Here is a 19838-nt window from a genome sequence, read left to right on the forward strand (position 1 = left end):
AAATTTCTTTTTTAAGTAGGAAACTTTGAAAACTACATCTATTTATACAAAGAAAACATAACATTTTTTTGCAAGCATAGTCTTTTTTCATTTGTCAAAAGCATGTAACGTGACCTGTTACAATTCTGTTGTGTTTAGACTTAAAGTATGACAGCTTGTTTGTTGGGTTTGCATGGCCAGGTTTTGGTAGCAGGGGCCTACAGGGGTGGCTTCTGTGAGAAGCTGCCAGAAGCTTCCCCCATGTGCACAGAGACAATCCCAGCAAGCTCCAGGATGGACCCGCCACTGGCCAAGGCCAAGCCCATCAGCAATGGTGGCAGCACCTCTGGGGTCAGTCATCATGGCCAGTCTTCGCAAACGAAGATTTGGGAAAGGTCTTTACCCTTCGAGCCTGCGCAGTGGATTTTTTAGGTGAGACACAGCGTGCGCTGAACTGAGCCCACCCTTTAATCCTGAGGTTCATCTGCCGGGGCCGAGCAAGCTTGGACAGTGGCAGTGAGGTCCTCAGGACGTAGGTTTGTTTAGAGTGACCTTCTCTTAGATGGATGGCCTTATGGGGCTGATGAGCTCCATCTGCCCGGAGGAGTTCCCTGACTGGGAATTGAACCCGGGCCGCAGTGGTGAGAGTGCTGCATCCTAACCACTAGACCACCAGGGGTCCTCCACCTCTGGGGTAGAAGAGTTAAATAGGGAGAAAAGTTACTGTGCCAGAACAAATACCAGACAGAGAGAGGTGTGCGAATATGTGACAGAAACAGCCTTGCAGACGCCAAGGTCAGTGCAGAAGGAGGGGCAGGGGATACTCCAGGTTGCCAGAGCTGAGATTCCCCTCTGGCCCGTGGTGAAGACCATGGTGAGGTAGCTGTGCCTGTGCAGCCTATTGAGGTCCACAAGGGAGCAGAGATCCACCTGCAGACCCTGGGCGACCCCATGCCAGAACAGATGGATGCCCAAAGGAGGCTGTGACCCTGTGGGAAGCTTGCACTGGAGCCAACTTCTGGCAAGACCTAGGGCCCTGTGGAGAGAGGAGCCCACGCTGGAGCAGTTTGTCAAGAACTCCAACCTGTGGGTAGGACTCATGTTGGAGAAGTTCATGTGGGATGGTCTCCTATGGAAGGAACCCCACACTGGTGCAGAGGAAGAGTATGAGGAGGAAGGAGCAGCAGAGACAGCAAGTGATAAACTGACCTTAATCCTCATTCTCCATCTTCCTGCACTTCTAGGGGAAAGGAGGTAGAGAAAATCAGTGAAGTTCAGCCCAGGAAGAAGTGAGGGGTGGGGAGAAGAGGTTTTTAAGGTTTGGTTTAATGTATTACTCTACTGTGATTTGATGGGTAATAAAGTAATTTTTCCCGAAGTTGACTCTATTTTGCCCGTGACGATAATTGCTGAGTGATTTGTCCCATGAAAGGCTCGACCCATGAGCCTTTCATTATATTTTCTCTCCCCTGTCCAACTGAGGAGGGGAACACTAGAGCGGCTTTAATGGGCATCTGGCGTCCAGCTGAGGTCGACTCACCACAGCTTGGTGCCCAATTTTTTTTGTAGCTTACTATGCTGTGAGTTTTCATGAAGGCTGTTAACGCTGCTTATATAGTAGCAGATAGGTATGAACATTTAATTGTAAGTTAAACAAATACTTGAGTAGTATAGTGCAGTTCATTTTCACTGCTTAGATTTTGATACTTTTTGTTTCTCTTTTGATTAAAAGGCTGGACAAATGGGCTTAAGAAGGTTGTGAAGCCCCTGTATTTCGAGTTAAAAGCAGTAACCTCCTGAGAGTTTGCATGGACTAGGATTGGGGAAATGTGCTGAATTGCCTAACAAGCTTACAGAGGTGTTTTTACAAGCAAAGATATTTTTATGGCAGAAATACACTACTTTGTTAAGTGAAGGAAAGGAATGGATTTACCTTTTGTAGCTAAAAGTGGTTGTAGCTGCTTGAACTACCTGCAAGCTGCTCTTTTGATGGCAAAAGCATACCATGTGTCTATAGAAAGGATTGGGACTGCCACTGAAAGGTTCCAGATAATCTTTGCCCTGAATTTCACTACTACAGATAGACATAGTTCCCTTTTTTTTTTCCCTTGGAAAGACATATTCATTCTTCTCTATGGTACTGGTACAGTCACCTGAATTAGTCATAGCAAAAATTTTGCTGTAAGACGCTGCCAGCAGCTACTTGGCTGCCATCCCACAACAAGAATAGACGACATCCAAGTTCTGATGCCAAATCATGTGTAGGTTAACCTTTGTAACCCATCTCAAATCAACACACTGTCTCTGGGAAATAAATCTGGTCTATTTGTAGGAATACTCTGCCTGTATTGGATAGCTTGCATGCAAACTATGCAATTAAAGCCTCTAGCAGTTGTTGCTGAGAGGCTTCCCCACTGTGAGGCAATGTCTGTGAGAAACTACCCTTGTAAAAAGTAAATCCTTTTTTTCACCTTAAGATTCCTCATGACTGAGTCATTGAATATGGAAGTATCAGTAAGGTGTCTGTCAGTGGAATAGTGTCATGTGCAGGAACAAGTTGCAGTTCGTGTCTGTTCGCTTTCATCTGACATATGACATGAGTGGTAACTATCAACATTTAAGTGAAAGATGATGTGACCCGTGATGTGGGATGTCATGCAAAGACTGTAAACACAGCAAGGCATACTGACATCAGCTAAGTTTAAGATGCCATACTTGAATGCTGGTACTTAACCACAGAGTCCAGCCATTAGCAATTAACAAGAGGGAAAGTTTAAATGACCAGCTCTTTCCAAAATCTGAGCAGTAGGGCAAATCTTTTGAGGCAGAACTTGGTGAATGTTTTGTGTTGTGGGTTTTTTTTTCCCCTCTAAACTTGCATTAATTAGAGGGAGAAATAGGCTTTTCTTTCCAGAAGATAATTCTTTATGTCCTCTTATATTAAAGAAGTATCATGGGGAACAGGTTAAGATGGGAATCTTATTGTATGAAGTACTCTTCCTTTTTCTTTTTATGTCTTTGATTTATTCATCTGCATTATCTCTATCCAGGATTAGGTAAAGATTGTGTGCCTAGAGTTGGGTAACAAGATTATTTCCAAAGTGCCTGCTTTTCACTTTATGTAAAATTGAATCATTCACACTTCACACTTCCGTAAATGTGGCAGCAGAACAGTGGGAGAAAAGATTCATGGGCTTCAGCTACTGTTACTGCTCCTTTAGGGTTTTTTTTCTCTGTAAATATGAGAATCTTAAAACACTCAGGCTAACATGTTGTTCTGTAAACAGTTTAATAATTTTCACTGTTTTTATAGACAAACATAATAGGATGGCAAGCAACCACAAACAGAAATTTAGGAAACAAGTCATGACAAGTTTTGACAGGAAAAAGCAGTACTGTCTTGTTTCTTTAATGAAGCTTTTGAGTTTTTTTAGGTACTTAAGAGAAAATGTAGTTTGTATACAGCAGACACAGTTGCTTTTAAGATGGGGGATTACTTACAGTATGGGAAATGTCTAACCTGAAGGGTTGCAAGCACTTCAGCGGCAAGTCTTTAGAATTTAAAATTAACTTTGAAAAGGATATAGAATGGAAAGGAAACAAAAGCAATGTATTTCAATGGGTTTAATGCAGATTATTTTGTGGGTGTAGGTAGGATTAGTCACCTGCATATCATATGAGATATGCATGAGAAGCAGTTCTGCAGAAGAATATTTGGACGGTTCTTTTCTTATATTTTGTTTTATCCCATACAGAGTATGATGCAGTGTCATGCTGTTGAAAGGGGTATAGAAAGCAGCTGTTCCGGTTGTTAATTATGGTGTTTGTAAGATACCTGAAAAGGTTCTTTCACCTTGGTCACTGCTGTAAGGCATTAGCTGGAGTTAGTGTCCAGTTTGGGTATAGCACTGCATGAAAGAGGGGAAGACAGAAGAAAAAGTCTAAGTAGAGAAATAATCTGACTGTAATACTTGAAGGGCAGTAATGATCGAGGTGTGGCCAAGGAACGTACATCTGATTTCTACACTTATTTCTACATTTTCATCTACAAATTTTGGCAGATTTATTTTGCTTGTATGATTAATGTGTGTCCAATACTGAAAATAAAAAATTGAGTAGGTAAATTACCGTGACTTATAGGCTAGAACATAAATCCTGTGCATATGAGTGTAATAATACTGCAGTGTCATGGAGAATGGTGTACTTTCAAGGGAATGTTTTTTTATTGTGGATTTTTTCTCTGAGAATATTGCGAACAACCCATCTGAAAGCTGTCATGTCATATCTTGATTGTAAAGCCCTGCTATCTTACATGCCTTCTTGCATATAAGATCATCTTACTTTTTTTTCTGCAGTCCTTCAGTTTAATAATAAGAACTGTTTGGATCTGTGGGGAAGAGGAAGATAGAGAAGGGAAAGAAATAGAAATGAACCCTTCTGCCATTAAAAGTGCTATGTATGTTTATTTAGATAAATGAGGAAAGGCGTCATCCTCATGAGGTAATTAAAAATGTTGAAAAATAATGGCTTTACTTACGTTGTCACTACTTGAAGACAAAATGAACAATACAGAGGCAGGCTAGAAAGGACAGCATTTACAGAGATCCTTGCCTTTGTAGCTGTTATAGGAAAGGTGAAATCTCAAAACATAAAATTAGATTTTGCAGAACTTTTTAGTCGGTGTTGATGATAAACTCAATTACTTTCCCTTTATTAGCTTTGAGGTTTAGAACACTGAAACAAAAATGTTGATTTTGATGATTAGGAAGTATATCTAAAAACAATTTATGGACTTCAGCAGCAACAAATACTTTAATGATTATTTTATGAGGAGAAAAAAAAATGGTTGTGTTTATGTTGGAGCTGCCTTTCCTATGTCTGAATTTTGATTTGGTTAATGGAATTTACTTTTTCCAGCCATACTTTGTGTTTCAAATTTTTAAATGTTTCTTTTGTTTTGGCAGAGAACTAGTTGTTGTCTGATGGCAGACTTGGCTTTTCTGTGCAGTGGAATGCCAGAAGCACAGCCTCACTTTGTACCTTCTAATAATAATTTAACATAAGCACTATAATTGTTGTATTTACCTTCATTTTATAATCTGGAAAAACGTGGTTATAAATTACATGAATTTAGAAGGCAAACATCAGTTTGAGCGCACAAGAAAAAGAGAAAAAGCACTAATTACATTAAAAAAATAAATAACCAAGGTGGTTCTGGAACTACATATTGACAAATCTGTGCTTATGAAGATGCAACCTAGAATTTGACAGCAAAATAACAACTTAAAATTCATATGGTTTTATGCCAAATCAAGAGGGGATATTTGGTAATTTTTATGTCTTCAGGGTACTGCTGGTAATACTTAATTACTCAGTAGCCTTACTATCATCTTTCTCTGCATCCTAATTCTAATCTTGCCCTTTTTTGTGCTGTCTTAAATAAGAGAATGGTTTCTGTGGGTGAAGGACTTGTGTCTGGTCAAGTTTTTCAGTGCTGACATCCAGTTAGAGACATCAGAGATGGTTATGGTCTAGATACTGTGTGCCATCAAACTTCAGGCTTCTATCATGTAGTCAACTAAATAGTAGTGGGATCTTAGCTTTGGATGATTGATGGTGTTGGTAGACTGGAATGAATTGTTGTGTTCCTGCCAGGTATTGAGCAAAGTGACCTTAAAAGATCCAGCCAAATAAAATTTCTAAATATCAATGCAAAATTGTGTTTGGATTCTTAAAAGTGGCTTTTATAACACTTAGAACTTGCAGTTGTGACTGCTTTGGGTGAGAGGGAAAGAATTAATATCGGTAACACAAAGAGTCCATTGCCTACGTATATCTATGTGATAGTTTCTTACACGTCTGTTTTAGTATTGGAGGCATTACTGATTCTCAACTACTTCCCAATTCATTAGTTGATCAAAATATGTACTAAGTTGCTGTACAGTTAAATTACCACTTCATTAGTTGTGTTGTGAATGCCGAGAGCTGGTCTTAGTTAATTCTTGTCTGGCTTTTTATAAAAAGCAGAGGACTGTAATCTGTCACATAATCAGCTTGATTACACAGAGGCCACATCAACTGTTTGCTCTATGTCTTATAAGTGTTAGTAGTGGAAGTCTTCATTAAAAATTAAACAACTTGAAATTTTAAGCTTTTATAACCAAAAGTTGAGTAAAGCCACACTGTTGCTTAGTAATTTTGATTTGCTTTGCTTTCTTTTGTAATATTGTGTCTTGTTTTCAAAACAGATACTAGTATTCTTAGTGATTTGGACTGCTACTGAGCCATGAGTTAGTGTCTTGAAAATAACCTCACAACTGCATATTTTTTATTAATGATAACTTAAGTTAGAGCTCAGGACTGTGCACGTTGTGTGAGGGTTGTTTTCTTCTCATTGTGCAGTGCTTTGTGTTTATTAATGTTGAAATTCACCTGGCATCATATCCTACTACCACAGAGAAAAACGAACTATAGATTTTGGTGTCATCTAGAACTATATAATCATCACCAATTACCACCTTGCTGTCCAGTCCTTTGCCTTAAAATTTGTGATGTGCAGTGCAAACCGATATCCAGTGATAACTAATCCATTAGAAGAGAGACCATTGTGTTTATACCCTTCTTTCATGTTTTAGTATGTGAGAAAGGATTCTTCTTTCTTCTTGTGCCTTAACAATTCTGTTTCTTTAAGAACCTGTGATGAGGGATCTTGCCAAAGCTATTTTTTTCATGTTTCAGAGAAGTCTAATAGCTGTGGGTGGGACATCTTCTGTCTGCCAGAAGTATCATCTTCACCCTAGAGCTCCCAGGGTTCTCATGAGGCTACAAATTCTAGTCTCTGTTATAGCTTATATGAGTTTGCTCATAAGGGTCTATGTAAGTCCTAGGATTTCATGTGATTACTTGTTTTAAAAATATTGTGTGATGTTTTATTGTTTTCCATTCTTCTGGTAGAGGTGTTCATTTAAAACATGTCGGCAGTTCTGGATTTTGGCTCTTGTAGTGAATACTTGCTGATCCCAGTGGGTTTTGTTGTCACTGCCTTTTCTGTTGTAATATGAGTTTGAGAAACTTGCTTAGATTTGTATTTGAACAAGAACTTTAGTTTGGAAAACCCCTGAATGTCTGCTGTAGAGATTTAGTTTAGAAATAATGAAAAAAAAAAAACAAACAAAACCCAAACAAAAAACCCCCAACAAAACCCAAAGGAAACCAACTTACATAGTATAACTTTTTTTTTTTAATCGATCCTTTTGCATCTCAGTGTTTTGGCATTCTTTGTCACCTGTCAGGATTCTTCCATCTGTTTTGAAATGTCTTTATTATTAGCTTTTATCAAATTAATCCTCCAGAATATTTTCTTCAGTCTTTCTTTTGAATACTTTTTTCCTGGTTGGTTGGTATCGTTACCCTCTCTTTTTCCTTTGAAAGATGTTCATTATTCTTTTGATTTTAAATACAAAATTCGCTACCTCCTTACTGTTTTGTCTAAACCATCAGTAATAATATCTGTGGAGTAAAGTTCTCTGGGAAGTCACAAAAACATGAAACCATGTTTATTTAATTATGAAATAATAATTCCTCACAGTTTGATTATAATTTTTTATTATATCTTAACTTTCTGATTTGTCCTGAGCTTTTGACCTTTCTTAAACTTGGTTACCAACTCGTTCTCTCAAAGATTCTGTATATAACTACATGGCAAAGAGAGAGCTCAATACCTTTTTAATCTTCACAATAAAAGGATAGTATTTGGACACTGAAGCAGAATAGCATTCTCAGTTTGACTCAGACGTTCTTAGCCTTACATACATGGTGGTGAAATAAGTGATTTCTGTGTCTGCTTTTCGATGTGATTGATGATTATTGTTGCATTATGGAACTTGGTTGGTTACTTCCAGTGGAGAAAGTTATGTTTTGTGTCTCCCGGGTCAATGCAGGACTGAAGAAGTAGAAATACAGTCATGAGTGAGATGAGCAAAAGTTCCTTCTAGACTGATGCTAAGCAGTGTTTTATTTGGCAGAAAATTCTGTTTGCTTTCATCCTTTCAATCTACTTCATTCCCTATTTCCTAACAAGTGCTTAAAATTTTGCCATCTTTAATATGAAAAATTTATACTTAGATAATTTTTGAATGTAAACCACCTGTCATTTATTTTATTAGTATTTATCAGTAGCTTTTGCAATTGTTTTAAAATTTAAAACTTAATGGCTATTTACTTATGTAAGCCTTGAGGGTAATTACCTTTATATATACTCAGTGCTGCTAATGCAATTTAAAACTTTATCATAAATAAGACCATAAAAGTGTAGATGTACAATTTTTTAAAACCTACCACGTGCAGATCTGACATCTTAGTTTGTAGCTTTTATCCCATCCTTCAGTGATTTCTCACCCTGTTTAGAGATGCCAGTGAAGAGCTGAACATTACATCACTCAATGAATTTGAGTTTTTTGAGCTTTTTGAAAGCATAAGAAAGTAAGTTCAACAGCTGCACAGTCCTTTCAGAGAGTGCCCTGCCTAGGAATTTGTCAATTCAAGTGAGGCTTTTCCACATGTATTTCTTCCTTTTCCACTCGTTGACTTGGAAAAGAACAGTAGGTGTCCTGACACCAACCTCTTGTAGAACTGTATGATCAGACATTTTCCAGGTTCAGGGCTTTGCAAGTGATTATTTTGTGATCTTCTGTTGGGAACTGAAATTATAAAGGAAGGTTGGTTCTGGTTTTTAGTTTTGTTTATGTAGTTTAGAGAAAGCGTTTGGTGAATGAACTGTATTGCATTTTGGAAAGAGCAGATGGAGAGTGTGAGGTTTGTGATGGTGGCATTACTGGAGATGTGTAATTTGGCTGTAAAGGTGCTATAAGTTTTATGTTTGGTTCGAGAACAAAGTTTTTCCTGTTTTCTCTGTTGCGAAGTGCTCGTGAAAGATGTGCTGCCAGTCTCATAGTTTTAAACCTTTTTGTGTAAAAAAAAAAAAAAATTGCATTCCCAGCAGTAGGAATTTTATAGAAGAAAATAGACTTAAAAAGTGCACACATCACACCGTGTATCACACTATGGGAGGTGCTACTGTAAAGACCACACTAACATAACTGTTAAAATGTACCTTAAAATTCACATTCTGTGTGCAAGAACTTGATGAACAGTGTGCTGAAAACTTGCTTCTGATACTTAATGTAATTTTAGAGAGGCTGGAGAGGAAAAAACCCAATATAATACATGTTTCAGTAATTAAATAAAGGGAGAAGTGTGGTGTGTGGGTCTAGGGAGGTGTGAGATAGAATCATGGACCGTCGGGCTAACCTAATAATAGACTTACAGTTCTCTTTGCATGTCAAATGTATGAAAGATTAATTCTAAAACTATCACTGTTTACTCAAGCTTTTGTATGAAAATGATCCTTGTCTTTGGAAATGGATGAGAGGCTGGGTTGGTAAAGGCAACTAAAAAATCATGACAGAAATACAGACTTTGAAGCCCTTGTATTGCAGGGAGTGCCGGGGTGTCCTCTGCCTCTGACCCCTCGCAGAAAACTCCTTACCACCAAATCCTGTCTCAGGACCTACTGACCCAGGGATAAGACAGTTCTCCTCTCCTGTAGTGTTGTAGGAGAGGGGGAAAACACTGATCGTTAGGGAGAGCAGTTCCCATCCAGGTCATTTGCCTCTATAGTGTTGGTAGGAGGGGAGGGAACTGGCTCTGCAGCAATATCAGGTAGGCTGGATGGGGGAGCAGGAGATTCCTGGGGGAGAAGCACAGTGGGTGATTGTGTTGAACCTCATCGCCAGCTGCCAGACTTGTATTGCTTATGCAGTGAAATAATATTTGTAGTGTTTGGTATTGCATGTGCTTAGGACTGCAGTGCTCCTAAATTATTGGTCTTTATCCCATTTGTGATGAAGTGGTCTTTATTCCATTTGTAATGCAAGTTTCGGGTAGAAGTAACCCAGGAAGAAACTAATGCATTGATCTTGTTTAAGACTGCACTTTTAGGTTTTGTTTTCTTTTTGTTTTTTTCTTTTCCTTTTCCTTGGCTCCAAGTGTTAGCTGTGCTTTTCTTAGGTCATGATTTTACTAATAAAATAGATTTTACTGCTAGATAATTAACTGGTTTTGCTTCCTCACATTTAAAAAAAGAGGGGGGGGCAGCAATGAGAGTCATTCTGCTTTTATTATGTAATGTAAAAAAAACCCACCTTTTTTGTTTATTTTGTTCTAAAAATACATTAGCTTTCTTAGCTCATGTTTTCATTGAAAGTCAAGTGTCACAGGCATCTGAGAGAGGATTAGGCCTTAAATTTTGTCAGTTTAACATCTGAGGACATGAGCTTAAGAATGCATATTTTATGAGTTCCCCTCTGGGGTTTCAGCTTGACCTGGGTTGGAGGCTGCACTTAAGTAAGTGGTGGGTTCCCAGGAGTGAAAAGTTAGGTAGCTGGGGATGCAAGTTTAACTGCCTGGGGAACTGAGGTGATGTGGCTGTGCACCAGTTTTAGAAATGTCAGTAATATTTTAAAGCTAGACTTGTACCGTGTTGTCTGTTCATTTAAAAGCTTACCTAGTTGTAACCAAAATTCTGTATTTCTCAGTATGCTTTCTGGATGGTTCAAGTAGGTTCTTGCTAGCATAAGTCCACTTAAAACTTAGTGGGTTTTTAACAGTGATATAATACAGCACGTTCTGTTATTTTAATATTTTGCTTTTGCATCTTCAAGGAGTAAAATTGGGAAACAGTTTAGATTAAGTTCCTGTAAGGCAATTATAAAACTAGTTTGACCATACTAGAAAGAATGGCTATGGATGGTTCACTGTCAAAATCTGAGGCTACATGGAAACATGTTCTAGGTCATGTTTGATTTGATACTGTGATTAAACACCTGGATGATGGAGCATGAAGTGCTAAGCTCAAACATGAGATAAAGCTCCTTAGAACTGCAAAGCTGTGAGTGCTCAGGTCAGAGTTCAAAGTGTTGTTAAATTGAAAAGTGATAGGAAAACAAAAATACAGTATATAGCAATAATCATAAGTGAAAGTACAAAATACAGAGGAAGATACACCAAATGTGCAAGGTAAGAACAAGATGTAGGAAGTAAGTCTTGAAATGCAATTGCAAAAAAAAAAAGGCATTTCTTTGTGTGAGAATATTAATAGTAAAATTGCCAAGAATATCACTTGAATCTACATTTGTCATTCCTTACAGACGTTTGCTGAGTGGATAAAGGAACAGTTGGCCCTAATTTTTGCCATTTAGTTCTTTAAATAAAAGCACAGAAGCTGAAGGGAAAAACAGCGCCAGTTGCCTTCTCAGTGTTGTTATGCAGGTTAAAGGATATGGAAAAACCTTCTTGAAAATCTGATTTTCATATTTAGCATAATAATATCTTAAAACGGGGTTGTTTTTCCTTTTTAAACAGCTCTAATGATAGCCTCTTAATAAAATTTGTAACATTGTAGTGTAATTTCTTTATACAACTGAAATTCAGCAAAACGTTTTGAAACCCTATTAAGAGAACTCCCAGGTTTTTAAAGTAGCTGGTACAGGAGATACGGTTCTTCTGTTATGGAACAATACTGGCACCCAGTGGTGGTCTCGTACTAGTGCATTCTTTTAAGTTGCCCGATGCTGTATTGTTTGAATTGTTCTCTCTTATTGTGGTGTTACCAAGTATGAGAAATTTGAGAGCTTTTGGTGATTTTTTTTCTTTCAAAACCTTACCTTTTTTATGACATGATTGTATAAATCTGCTTCTGTTGCAAAGTAATGGAATGAACACTCTGGTTTTTGCATATGCACATTGAAAATAGCTATATAAAATTTACTGTAGTACTCGCATGTTGTTTTGTGTGGCTGGCACTGAATCAGAAGTGGTAGTGCAGTTTATATGTGCTGCCAGTATCACAGTGATGCTCTGAAGAGTTGTGAATCTGAAATGCATACATTTTATCGAGCATATTTATTAATATTAATTTTCCTTATTTACTTCTTTCCTTAAAGAAAGCTTCTACTTAATAAAATGTTAATTCTAGAGATGATAGGAGAAAATTACAGAGGATTTATAGAAAAATTGTAATGCGGGATAGAAAAAGGATGGAAGTTTAAAGGTTTGTGTTTGTGCATGAACTGTTAATTCTAATTAGAGAAAACATGATTTTCAAGAAAGCTGCTCATGAAAAATAACTTTAAGAAAGTTATTTACCTGGTGGATTTAATTATAGAATAAGGCTCTGATTTTAAACCTTTTCAAGTGTGTGTGTGTATACAGGTGCATGTTTGTCTGCAGATCAAGTGTTTGATCCAGCAGTGTAGAACAGACAAGAAATGCATCTTCCTTTGATACCACTGGTTTCTTCAGTGTTTTAGGCAGAGATGGTAATAGAGTAGCAGTACAGAAATCTGTCTGTTTAGACCATGTCAACTGTAATTTGTTCTTTATGAAGTAAAGTAGAACATAAAGTGAGATAAATAGAGGCACAGATGAGATTGGTACTACAGTTATGTTCCTTAGCAATGGGAAATACTGAAAAGGAGAATGTGCACACCTGTAATGTGCAAAAATGATTTTTAAACTGATCTCATACTTGATATGAAGGAGCAGTGAGAAAACAGCTCTGCCTGTCACTCATGTAATATTTTTTCTGTGTATTACAAAGGAAGAATTACTGCAATCTGTTTTTTGTAGAAGTTGAATGAGAACATTTTGACAGAAAAATTGTAGATTTGGATTTATATGTGAATGGTTAACACAGAAAGTGCTGATTCATTACTAATGGCTTTGTTTTAATGTTTCTTTTGAAGGTAAGAATGCAGGTACTTTCTAGGAGATGCTTTTCTGACAAAAGCTGTTGCTAAGAGGATTGTACTGCTACGTGTCTCACATGAGTGGAACTGGAGTGAGGGGGAGGACTAGCTGAGATATCCCTCAGGTTTCTGCAAGCATAATGAGAAGGAATTGCAGTAGAAACATTTATTTTCCTCTCTCTTCTGATTTTCTTTCTCTCGAGAATGCTCCACAAATAACCATCTCAACCACTTGTGGCAGCTTTATGCCCATTTGGTTGTAAACTGTGATTTTATTTCTTTTTTCTTTTAATTTGTATTAATGTTCCAAGGCTACAGAATCCCTGTGTGACTCATGCAGCATTGCTTACTAAAATTCCCTTGAAATCATTGCAATTCTCTTCATGACTTCAAAATGTAACTTTTAAGATTGTTTTAAAATGTGCATGAAAGAAGTCTAGGGAGTACTTTATTTCTTGAAAACTAAAGTTTCTTGCAGTGTATGTTAATCTAGTTACCAGTCCTCATAGTGGAGGATTCAGTGTGGTGGTGGGGTGTGTGTATGGTGGGGCTTTTTTTTTTTTTTGGTGTTGGTTTTTTTTGGTTTTGTGGGGATTTTTTGTGGTGGTTTTTTTTTTTTTAACCTCTTTTTAAACTTTCTTAAAGAAATCTGTTTATTTATTTCCTCAAAAACATAAACATCTCTTTAATATTTAGTATTATCTGCATTGTATACTAAGGAAATAATTTATGTCATTGCTGTCAGTGTAAGATGTCAGTGGTCAGCCACTGGCTTGCCTTGGGCTTCTAGAAGAGCTTTGTGGAGCTTGGCTGCTGCTCACTCTATGCTTCTCACCCATTTATTTTATCTTTTATTTATTTGCACCTTCACTTTAAGCACAAGTGCATAATTCTGAAATGTTTTGTTTATGGAAGGACAAAGGGAAGTTTGTTGATTGTGGCAGCAGCATTTTTGTGCCATGTTATCCCCAGTACCCCCTTCCTTTATAAAGAAAAGGTGGGGATAGCTTGGGATGCAGGTGTGGAGGGCAAGCATTGACAAAGACACTTTATATGGCACTGCCAGGTACATCTTGGGAATTGGGAGTTCGTGAGCACTTCCAGCAGTGTGATCACTCTGTAGTTCACCTTTTGTTATCTAGGGTTGTAACAGGTCAGGGATATTTTGCAAAGTGGGCAGAACAGGTAATGCAGAAGATGGGAGGCACTTGAATGAGTTTAGTAGAGACACAGAGCTGCAGGGCTGTTTTCTTTGACTCCAGAGCAGGTTTTTACTGTCTTTGGTTTTGTTCAGGGTCAGATTTTTATTTTTCTTGATCTAATACTGAGAACGAAAAAATCGAGTGGCCTTATGCTATAAAGGTCCCACCTTGGGCATATCACATGCACTTATTAAGAGCAGATAGAAAAGGGGACTCTTGTTTCCTTCAGAGTCTAGGAAAATAGTTTGGACTTAATAATCTTTATGTTGTGCAGGGAGGATTATGCCATTTGAAGAGGTAGCTTTGTCTGTTTTAACTCCCTTTTCCTATGTAAATTTTTCTGTATAAATACATTTATTTTAAAATAAATTTTATAAAAATACTGATTTTTATTTTGTTAAATAATTTGTGGGCCTGTAGGAGGAAATATTCAAACCTGAATAGTAGTTATTGTAGAAGATGGTACAGGCAATGAGAAGAAAATAGATTTATTTTAAATAAGAACATTCTGTAAGGTTGTAGAGAATCTAAACATGTATTTGGAGTACTTGTTGCTATATGAAGTAGGCTGTGTAAGAATGTTATTAGGGCAAAGTGGAAAGGAGTAGCTTGACATACACTGGTTCCAAGCTTCTGTTAAAAAAGGAGAAATCGTGCTTTGACTAATTCTGGTGTATAATGTTTTTTGTTTGCAGTTTATTCCCTGACCAGTTTCTGACTGTTTCTTATGAAACCTGTGGTTTTGTGTCCTGTTGCATAGAAGCAACACCTGACCCATTACTGGAAAGCTCGTTTTTTGTTCTATTGAAGTACTTCAGCAAAACTTTGCTGTCAGAGTTGTTCATTTGATCTTTTTTCTTGAAAGTAATTTTGGTGCTGATCTTTTGCATTTAAGTAATTTATGCTTTCATGTGATAAGCAGCTTTAAAAACCAGACCAACCAACCTCAAACTATAAAATATTCCCCCTACATTAATGTTCACAGATTTTGCTTTTTTGAAAACTATTTTAATAACTAAGTAAATCAGTTTTTTTGCTGAAAAGCTTTGATGTTTACTTAAATCAAACTAACAGATGTCACCAACAGTATTTCATGATTGGTGCCTCAGTGAGGTTGGCAGAGATTTTGGTCAGGAGGGCAATGTTTTTGCTAAGTGTTATTGCTTAAGTTAGCACAAGTCAAAAACTACTGGTCTTCTCCAGTGAGTTTCTCTTTATCCTTGTATCTCAGAAACTTTCCAAAGTAATGAGACAAACTAAACAGAAAATTTATATATAGATTTATATATAAGAAGTTATAAACTGAAAATTTTGACTTGAGCAGAGTGGGATTTTGCCAGCTGTGAGTCAGTCTTCATTTTGAGGTTACAAAGTAAAACATGACTCAGCAGTGAATTTTGTAATAGCAGAATTTATCTTGTCCTATATGAAGTTTAATTCTAGGTCAGATTCTTGTCTATTCATTCTTTAAAAACATTTTTATTTGCTGGAAAATGATAATGCTTATGTCAAAGTACTAGGCTAAGTAACTCTGTAAGAGAAGTACAGTTCTGCTAACTTCAGTAGAATGAAGAATGACTTCATTCACATTTGGAGCAGAAGAGGAGGAAACCTTCCACAACTTACCCAGCAGTCTAAAACTCAGTTTATGGATTTTGTACTCCCCATAACCCCTGCTATTAAACTTATGCTCAGTTTTATGCTGAAGATGACAGAAGGTAAACGTGTAGAGTTTATGATATTGCTCTTTCTAGGAAGTCTGTTGGTGTAATTAAGCCACAGCTGAAGCCTCAAGAGCAGGATAGTGTCTGTTGGTTGTATCTGTTTCCTGGCACAGAGTGGGAATGCTGTTCTACTTTACCTTCTGACTCCAGCTAATGAGATCTGTTAATTCACAGTAGTTGGATAAATCTGCATAGATCCTAGTACTTGAGCTCAGAGTTGCTCAGCTGGGAAATCCTGTATTCCCATGCAAGCTACCAAGTCTCACCACTTCATTACTCTCAGGCATCTGCCTTTTATATATAAAATAGAAGTGCTTCTTCTTATGCTTTTATAAATGCATTTTCTTGCCATTCAGTTCATCTGAGTTGTTTTTTTTTTTCTTTTCTTTTTGGTGATGGTGGCTAGTGACTCCGGATTTGCTAGATACCAGTGTCCAATTTGACCAGTTATATCCCATCAAGTGTCTGGGTTAGAGCACAACTGTGATCATTAATTAGTCTGGGAACACTGGGAGGACTTGAGGTGGTGATGTTAAAGTCATCTGGGCTAGAATCAAAAAGATCTGTAAAGTATACTTTCCTTCAAGTGTTTTGCCTTGTTTATATGTTATTTTCTTTAAAAAGAAGTATTTCTTGAAGCACCCATGAATATTTATTTTTAGTATTTCTTAATGTATATTACTCTTTGTTTTTTAAATCATTCTTTTACTATTTGGGGAATGGTGATTTCTTGGTAGGTAGTTATTTAAATGTTATTTGAGGAAGTACTGTGTTTCAGACTGAGTATCTAGCAAATATCAACTATTTATTGGTTGCTGTGATGTTCTTAAATAAAATGAAGAGCTGTGCAGAGAAGGCAGGTTGCCAGCTACATAAAAATGAAAACTGGGAATGCAAATAGAATATATAAGGCTAAACGAACAACAAATGTCACAATTTCTGACCACTCAAGTTAAAATTATCCTTTTTTAAAGTGTTTTTTTTGGAGGTTAGAATAGGTCAGCCCTTTAAAATGGATTCAGGTAATCAATTCAGAAATTACTTAGTTTTCAGATGAAAAATTTATAGTTACAGAATTTTTGCAGAAAGATACTGATTCTGGACTACCACCATCAGGCTCACAAATAGCCTTTCCAAATGTGGTCGTGAAGGAGATTTGTATTTTTATTTCATCTTTTTCACTATATTTAGCTATTCATACACTGGAATGCACTTTCATTTTTATCAGTTTCTTTTTAGCCCAGGCAAGCAAAATACATTTTCATGGCACAGTGTTGTGTGTCCCAGCCCTTGAAGGATTAACCGTACAATCTTGGGCTGTAGAAATAGATATGGTTGTGTTTTGAGTGGGTTGGGAGTTGGTGTGTTTTTTTGTTTTTGTTCGTTTGTTTGTTTGTTTTGCTTTTTTTCCCCTTGCAAATGCATGAGTGAAAGTATTCCACTTGTCAAGTAAAGGTCAAATGGTTGATTCTGAAACCAGGTTCCTATAATTTGGCAGGATGGGCATGGGAAGCTTAGTGTTACCCTATTCGTGATGGCTGTTGTTACTTTGTAAGTAGAACTTGTTTTTCTTGCTTGCATTTAAAAAAAAATTCTTTTGTTTAGAAATTATGGAAGAGGAAGTCTGTCTTAGCCTCATCTCAGTGTAAGGAAACTGATGACATAAAGTTATTTTCCAAGTATTTTTACATCTATGTTTCACCAGCAGAAAAGATAGGAACTAAAGACAATCTCATGTACAGAAAAAATGTTTGTCTAATTGATACATCTTGTGATATTCTAATTTTTTTTTTTTCACAGGTATCTTTCAGATGAAGGAATTGAAGCTTGCTTAAGTTCATCTGAAAAAGTTAATACAAATGATATAATCCTAGTTGCCCTTAATGTAAGTTATGATAGTGAAAGTTTTTTTCTGACAAATCATGCTAAAAATGATACAACTAATGGTTTAAGTATAGGTTTGTTTGTCTAATTAAGTGTACTGTTTTCTGTGTGATTTATGTAAAGGACAGAGTACCTATCTTTCTCCTTGCCTGTATGAATTGTGAGTTTTATTTCCAAAGTCAGAAACCTGTAGGAGAAATATTAACAGATTTTGCAGTAGGAGAATATTTTTTGTTTTATAAAATGTAAAACTGAAGTCAAAGTACAAGCTGTAATACGATTGGAAATGCTATGTATTGACTTGAGTATGAAATTGTAGTACAAAATATGTTTGTTGGGATGAATAAAACATCCTTACTTAGTTTAACTTCTGGACAAGATACTCCTTAAAGCACATTCAAACTGTACATCCTGTTGAATACATATTTAACTATCAACAGGTTTCTTGCTTTACGGTAGGAGTATGGATTAGTAGTCGTTATTCCTGCCACTAGATTAACACAGGAATATACAAGATAGAGAAACATCTTCGAAGCAATAAACCATAATACTTTTAAGTATGTGAGAAAAATGTGCATGTGAATTCCTATTTTTCAGAATTCTAGTATATACAATGTTGGTAAACATTATTAAGTCTGCAGCCTTTCTTAATCTGTGTATTTGTTATTTGGTTTTATGTATTTTATCAAATCCATACTTAGATGTTTTAAAGCTTAAATGCACTATATATGGTTTAATGTAAACTTTGTGCTTGGTAATAACTGTAGTTTCAAGGGGAAAAAATCAATGTAATAGAGTGCTTAAGAGACAAGTGTTCTTTCTTAATGAAATTGTGTGAGAGGGGATTATTTTGTCCATCCTCAAGATTCAATCACCAGTTGATTTAAGGTAATACTCTGAAAATGTCCCCTCTGCTCCTTTCATTTATTCTTTAAAGCATATGTTCAATCACTCACATGTATACAGGCACCAATTCATATAAGGAATTGGAAAAGAATTAAAGCAAAATTATAATGCAAAGGTGCAAAGAATGTAATACAAAACATGCAGAGGGCAAGCATTTGGTTTCTGGACTGTATAAGCATGCCTGTATATATGAGAATGCATTACTGCTTCATAAAAAACCCAAATAAATACTTCCAAGTTGCTGGGTATTACCCTGCATGTAATAATGTGCTGGAACAAGTACTGACATGATCATTTGTGACTGTTTTGTTATTTCTGGCTTGTTTGATAGATAATAAAACTGTTAACACAAGCACTCCAAAGCCCGATTTAATTCTTTATCACTGTTTTTGTCATTAAGTGGGTTGATTTTATGCGCAGAAGATTAACTTGTCTGTTGAGTACGTGGGGAATAGCAGTGTGTCTTTAATGGCAGGATAACAGTGAATTTATATTTGACTTCTTACAAATTCACAAATCCTTCCTTGACTGCTAGAGCCATGTTTTGGGCAGAAGAAATCAAGAAGTCATATGAACTTTTTTACCTTTTTTTTTTTGTGTGTGTGTGTGTATGAATTGGTTAAATAAGTATGAAATCAACATAAATGTACCTTCAGTCCTTCAAATGTTTTTATTTTGTGTAAGATCTTACAGAGAATTTGTAAAAGTTGTGTCCCCTTTCTGCTGCTCTGATTGCAAAGCACATTTTTGGAGACTTTACCAAGGGCAAGTCCTGCCTGACCATCCCAGTGTCCTTCTGTGAGGGAGTGACTGCATCAGTGAACAGGGGAAGGGATACTGAAGTCATCTATCTGGACTTCTGTAAAGCCTTTGACACAGTCACTCAGAACATCCTTCTCTGCAAATTGGAGAGAGATGGATTTGATGAGTGGACTGTTAAATGCATAAGACATTGATTGGACAGTCACATCAAGAGGGTATTGGTCAGTGACTCAGATAGACATCAGTGACAAGTGGTATCCCTTAGGGGTCCATACTGGGGCCAGTGTTATTTAATATCTTCATTAATGACATAGACTGAGTGTGCCCTCAGCAGATTTGCAGGTGACACCAAGAAGAGTGGTGGGGTTGACACTCCTGATGGATGGGATGCCATCCAGAGAGACCTGGACAAGGTCGAGAAGTGGGCCTACGTGAATCACATGAGGTTTAACAAGACCAAGTGCAAGGGGCTGCACTGGGGTCAGGGCAACCCCCAACACCAATACAAGCTGGCAGATGAACAGATCAAAAGCAGCTCTGCTGATCGTGGATAAGAGGCTGAGCATGAGACAGCA

At 36.9% G+C, this 19838-nt stretch overlaps 1 protein-coding gene across 3 annotated transcripts in view; it reads left to right on the forward strand.

Moving 5' to 3' along the window:
- The window catches only part of TDRD3 (tudor domain containing 3), a 100279-nt gene that overhangs the window by 25299 nt on the left and 55142 nt on the right, over positions 1–19838 (forward strand). For 2 of the 3 annotated variants that reach the window (XR_001874911.1, XM_017815371.1), the window contains exon 2: positions 17512–17596. Coding sequence is in view for 1 of the 3 variants with exons in the window: in XM_017815371.1 (XP_017670860.1) it covers positions 17512–17596 (85 nt within the window). In the remaining 2 variants the exon portion in view is untranslated. Of the gene's footprint in view, positions 1–17511; positions 17597–19838 lie in introns of those variants that run through there. The other variant, XM_017815372.1, reaches the window with a different exon arrangement.

Source organism: Lepidothrix coronata, unplaced genomic scaffold (genome assembly GCF_001604755.1).
Source record: "Lepidothrix coronata isolate B3197 unplaced genomic scaffold, Lepidothrix_coronata-1.0 Scaffold50, whole genome shotgun sequence".
Classification (NCBI taxonomy): domain Eukaryota; kingdom Metazoa; phylum Chordata; class Aves; order Passeriformes; family Pipridae; genus Lepidothrix; species Lepidothrix coronata.